Source organism: Phyllopteryx taeniolatus, chromosome 9 (assembly GCF_024500385.1).
Source record: "Phyllopteryx taeniolatus isolate TA_2022b chromosome 9, UOR_Ptae_1.2, whole genome shotgun sequence".
Taxonomy (NCBI): Eukaryota; Metazoa; Chordata; class Actinopteri; order Syngnathiformes; family Syngnathidae; genus Phyllopteryx; species Phyllopteryx taeniolatus.
Window position 1 is genome coordinate 14574487 of NC_084510.1, and position 5798 is coordinate 14580284.

The following is a 5798-nucleotide window of genomic DNA, read 5'->3' on the forward strand; positions in this document are numbered from 1 at the left end:
GTGACGAGGGAACGTCTTCGACGGTACACCAAAATAACGTTTATGGTAGGTCATGTGAAATATATCAAAATTGTTGTCGGTAATCAATACGAGCATCTAATACACATTCTCCTGTACCTGGTGAAAATAAGATTTTTTTTTCTGCCTGTGTGAAACATGGTGTTATGAATCACTAATTCCACCAGATGGCACCCGTACGCTATGGACGCCAGGAAACGCAAAGGAGTAAAAGGAGGTTTGAAACCGGAAATGTGAACCTAGTGACTGCTAAATGGATTTCGTTAGCTCCCCTCTTCCAAAACACACGATGGCTTTTTGATTGACATAAGTTAACAGTTACGTAACGTCGATAAAAGGATACTGCGAACATGACAAATGGTAAGTGTCGTTTATTAAAACGCGAGTTGAAGAAATGTCAGAGGAAGAGTCGTTACCTCAGCTCATGAAAGCTAACGTTAATTAGCTGAAGACGTGGCCCGGGAGCTGTCGCGTCATAGTTATTCTAACTAAGACTGCGCTACTAATTTATCAACCTAGACTGATCTCAAGTCCTACATTTGACTCACATGCGACCGCCTGTAGTGAAGTCATCCAATGGTTAGCGCTGACATTTTTTGTTGTTTTGCTGAAGACTACTGTGAAATCTGGTAACTATCTTCGACCGACTGACAGCATCCAATATCTTTTCAACCTACGTCGACGACTGTCATTTTCTCGCCAGCAACATTTGTGTCAAGTCTGTTCAAGTTAAAATGTCTGAGATGCTTTGCTCAGTCGCACTTATGCTATCACAGATCAAAATGACGGTACAACAACAGCATAAAAGTAATCACTATTGATAAAAGAAAAAAAGCGACACTAGTGGCATAATATGTTTATTTAGGAAGTAACACGGTGTATGGCGTTTTCATGTTCTCTACAATGCTTTTGTGGATTGTTTTTGGGTACTCTGACTTTTTGCCTCATTCCAAAAACAAACAGCCATATTAACTGAAGACTAAATTGTCCATAGGTGTAAACGTGCCCTGTGAATGGCTGGCAACCAGTCCTCTGGCCCAAAGAAAGCTGGGATGGCATCCATGACCCTAATGAGGACAAGTAGTATAGAAAATAGATGGATGATTTACAAACATTTATTCAACCAATCTTAACCTGAGCGATTAAAATGTCAGACTACATGAAAATTCACAACCTAAAGATCTTTTTCAAATCCACAAATCAAATCTGTAATGTACCATTGTTGTGAAAACATTAACATGGAGTATTTGAAGTTTTATTAAAAGAAAAAAAAGTTATTTGCTCCTGTTGTACCCTTGGTCCATAGTTTACTCCTTCGATGGCATTCTGGTGTTTGGGCTGCTCTTCATCTGCACGTGTGCATACTTCAAAAAGGTTCCTCGCCTCAACAGCTGGCTGCTGTCAGAGAAGAAAGGAGTGTGGGGAGTCTTCTACAAAGGTAGGTGTTTCTCACTGACAATAATCATAGATGGTTCAAATTAATCCTACAGGCTGCGTTATTTTAATTCTACATTTTAAAAATGTTCATCATTAGCTTCTTGCAGTCCTGTTAGCCACGGTTCATGAACGACCCTGTTCACCAGCAAAATTGTTTTTGAACAAGATTTTGGAACAAATACAGATTAATCGAGTGCGATTATAGGGTATCACTGATAAATTGACATTGCTCAATATTTAACTGATCCATTAACTTTTTGCTGCGCGGCGATGCTGCTGCTGTGTGTGTGCTGCCTGATTGTCTAGCCGCTCCCCCCACACACAAACCAGCGAAGTGTGACACTTCTTCCCCACTCATCCTCACTCAGCTGAGGGAAATGGCTCGAGAAACTTTTTTTGTTTTACTCCATGGTAAGCTTTGAATTTGTAAAACAATATAACATTGGACTTGAATTCCCCATGGCATAACATCCTGCACAATCATGTTGGTAGGGCACGTCAAGGAGAGCATTCTACTTTTTTTCATGCACGTTTTAGAGAACATATGGTGCTGTAACATTGTGAAAATGCAACTGACATATGCAACTGTTAATTCCCAGGGCCACAATTATCTATACAACTATAGTGTGTTAAGTATATACTTACTTAAGTTTGGATAAATGTAATAAATGTGAAACTTTCAAACATTTCCAAGCTTTTTTATATTTATTAAGAATAACTTTGTACTGTACCCGGTGTTTTAGGCTACGAAAAAAACACAAAAAGCAATACAATAATTACAGGTATATGGGTGTATTAAAAAAAGTGCTTCAATGTAACAATCGGCTATATCGGACAATTCCCCCCCCGTTACAGTCCTTTGTTTGTTACTAATTAAAGTTCCTGATTTTAATCTAGTGGTGTTCCGTTTGTTTGACTTGAATCATATTTTGGGTATTCTAAGAATTTGTGTTCATGTACAATATATAGCCTGTGTATATAAATGTTTTTTTTAATTTATTTTTTTAGGCCCCAATATCGGTATCTGCATTTGCCCCAAAAATCCGATATTAGTCATGCTTTACAGTAGGTACCTGGTATTCATGGCAGTTGAGTAAATCAATGTCTTTGTCAGCTATTATGCACTATGGGCTTTATTTGCCTGTTTGTGCCCAAGTGTCTTTTTTAAGCGCCTGTTGCACACTCTGAAAGCGTGCAGATTCTTCCACAATCACTTCTGGCTCATTTGCGCGTAACTGCATGAGAGACATACTTAAAGTTCACGGGAGAATCTGCAGGCTTTTTCTGACTTAAGCACACGGGAGAATATGCCACTATATGAATTATTGAGTATTTGTAAAAAAAAAAAAAAAAAAAAAGCAATCAAAATGCACCCTGTATTACATTTCATTCATATTTGTGATTCTGGAGACCGGGGTTGCTGAGGCAAAATGTCAGAGAAGAGTTCCAAACACTCAATCATTTGAATAGGTTTACATCATATTATACTGTGGTTGTAATTTGTAAATGTCAAATTTTGTTTCTTTATAGCTGCAGTCATTGGGACACGGCTCCATATTTCTGTGGCGATCTCCTGTGTGGTCATGGCTTTCTATTTGATCTTCCTGAAATGATGGAACCGGACTGGTTGGGGAGATTTAAAATGGCATAAGCTAGTGCTGGACTCACTGTGGTCATGGATAGTCCTTATGGGACAACTAGTGGACTAAGTGACCCATGACGTCGCTTCGCCTCATGGACTTGCTATGAAAGAGTCAGTGCCACCCCCTTGTGGTGACTGGGTACATAACGTATCCCAAAACAGATGAAGTCATCCTGAATACACCCTATAGTTTTATTACAGAGAAGTGGGTGAGGCCTGTGGTGTCACTCCGTTTTGAACTCAAGCTGTTTGTCTTCTTCATTCACATAATTATTTATACTGAAGCTATGACAATGAGTCATTGCATTGTAAGCCTGTACAACATGAAGTTAGTTGACTAATATTTGTTATCCTTTTGATCAAACTGAAAATGATCAATTCTACATGTAATGTTTTTCCCCAGTTACATCTGTGTTGCTTCTTTCATGGGTGGATAAAGAAATAATATATGATGTATTTTGACACAATATTGTACCTTTCACTTTTGTTTTCCCACAGATCTTGGGGATTTTAAACAAGTTTTCATACTACTCAACTCAGCCCATACAATTGCATACTGGATAATGATCATTTTGTTTGAGTCTTTAATGACATACAAATAAAAATTTAAACAAATTGGACCAACACGTATAATAAATCTGCCTCAAAATATGCCTACAATGCTAAATAAGGACAGTGGTTATCTGGTCATTTCATGCGATCATTGAAAGAAATGATTGGGGAGTGGGTGCAATGAAATATTGATTAAAATATTAGCAACACAACTTGTATGTTGTTTTTATTAAAAGAAAAGTCAAGACATCTCTGCTCGTTTCCCGCTGTTGCTTTTTTTTTGTTTTATAACCTTTATTCTGAGTCTGTGGCACTAATTCAGAGTAAAGCTAGTAGAACTCAGCTTCAAATCACCAATTGTTTTCAGTGCAATCACTTAGTTTACACATCTGGCTTTTCTGCTGCAAGCGTCACACGTTCTAACTTCGATGTAACATAGGCTATATATTTTAATCTGATCAAGCAGATTGACTTTACTTTGACGATATTGCAGACCTTTTCAGTATACCATTTTGAAGAGCAACCAACTGTTCTGTAATTAAAGATGTTGATTTTATGATGTAACTACCGCTAAGTACAAATTGCACTCCTTTAGTTTGACAGCTGCACTCAAAATTATTCAAGCCATTGTGGAAACACTTTTGTTGTTTGTTGTGTTGAGCTGTGTCCATTGTTTTATTGGTTCTGCAAGTTTGTCAACTTTGCAATGTGTTGAATAAAATTAAGTGCATTTTTTTGTACATGATTTAATTTTAACTAAACTTTTTGAATATTAAATATTTAACATTTAAATATTTCTTGGCTGTATTGACAATTCCATATGATTAGCCGAATATAGAGATCATTGGTATTGGCATGGTATTTATCCATCCGTCCATTTTCTATGGTGCTTGTCCTCATCAGGGTCATGGATGAGCTGGGGCTTATTCCAGTTGACTGAGCGAGGCGGGCTACACCATGCATTGATCATCAGCTAATCACAGGCCACATTTACACCCCCCACCCCCCAAAAAACATTCAAATTCACACCTATGGACTATTCAATTCAGTCTTAATTGAACATGCATGTTTTGGGGATTTGGGAAGAAGTCAGTACCCAGAGAAAACCAACATGAGCACAGGTAGAACATGCATGAGATGAGAATTGAATCCTGAACCTGAGACGTGTAAGACAGACATTCCACTGCGCTGCCCGCATGGTATTTGTATTTGAAATACCGTGTTTTAATCCATGTACATGGCACATCACCAAACAAGAAATGTCACAACAATTATATACAGGGTATACTGAAATGATCTTGTCTCAATCTACTGACAAATGTACTCACTGTGTAAAATGTAGGCCCGTTTAGTTAAAAACAAAGCTAATAAAGATGATTCTGATTCTGATATTCTGTTGAACGTTAACACGCGAATACACAGATCAATTGTACCTTCTGCCATCTAGTGGAAGAGCATGTAATTGTTATAACGATCACTATACTGTCATAGATAGATGAACGAAGATCGACTATTTTTAGTAATAATTTTCGGAATTGGATTATTTTCCGCAGTACACCCGATGATCTGTTACAGTACTTGGGAATCACCACCCAAAGGCTCTGTGACAGGTAATGACTTATTTAGTAAGCGCTATGATCTTTAGTGCTGCCACAATTATTACTGTCATCATTGATGATGTTGCACAAAATGTGATATAGCTTTGAGTGTGTGTTCAAATAAAATGAGTTGCATATTTTGAACTTAAATGTATTAAAATGGTGCCACACACTCTTAATACGTCCAACATTAATGTGGGCGGGAAATAATTCGCAGTACAGTATTTGTACAACAAAGGGAGGATTTGATAAATTTACCATCATACATGTAATCGGTGTACATGAGAGTTTCCTTGGAGAGGTTCACGAAGGACTAATTAAAAAATAAAATAAATACCTCAGCGGAATAAAAGGTTTTAAAAAAGCACGGATTTCTCGGCAGGCTCGCTAACTACTTAAATGGGTAAGATAAGACGAAGTGAAATCATTTTCTTCATAGGTTCACGAAGGATTACTAGGTGACTGACAGTGAGTTTCCGCACCGCCACCGAGGGGAGCTCCCATAAACTCTCCTTTTTTTGCTTTTGGCAATGACGACAGAGTTCTCGCGA

The 5798-nt window shown here is 37.8% G+C and overlaps 1 protein-coding gene across 2 annotated transcripts; it reads left to right on the plus strand.

The window, feature by feature from the left end:
• Nucleotides 1–211: 211 nt before the first annotated feature.
• tmem167b (transmembrane protein 167B) lies at nucleotides 212–4441 on the plus strand. 2 transcript variants are annotated; one of them, XM_061784189.1, is made up of 4 exons: nucleotides 212–378; nucleotides 1325–1456; nucleotides 1762–1866; nucleotides 2986–4441. In XM_061784189.1, exons 1-4 carry the CDS (start codon nucleotides 369–371, stop codon nucleotides 3066–3068), a joined length of 330 nt encoding a protein of 109 aa, XP_061640173.1. In that variant the 5' UTR covers nucleotides 212–368; the 3' UTR covers nucleotides 3069–4441. The 2 variants fall into 2 exon arrangements, with proteins under 2 accessions (XP_061640173.1, XP_061640174.1); XM_061784190.1 differs by lacking the exon at nucleotides 1762–1866 and having other exon boundaries at nucleotides 219–378.
• The last annotated feature ends 1357 nt before the right edge of the window (nucleotides 4442–5798 follow it).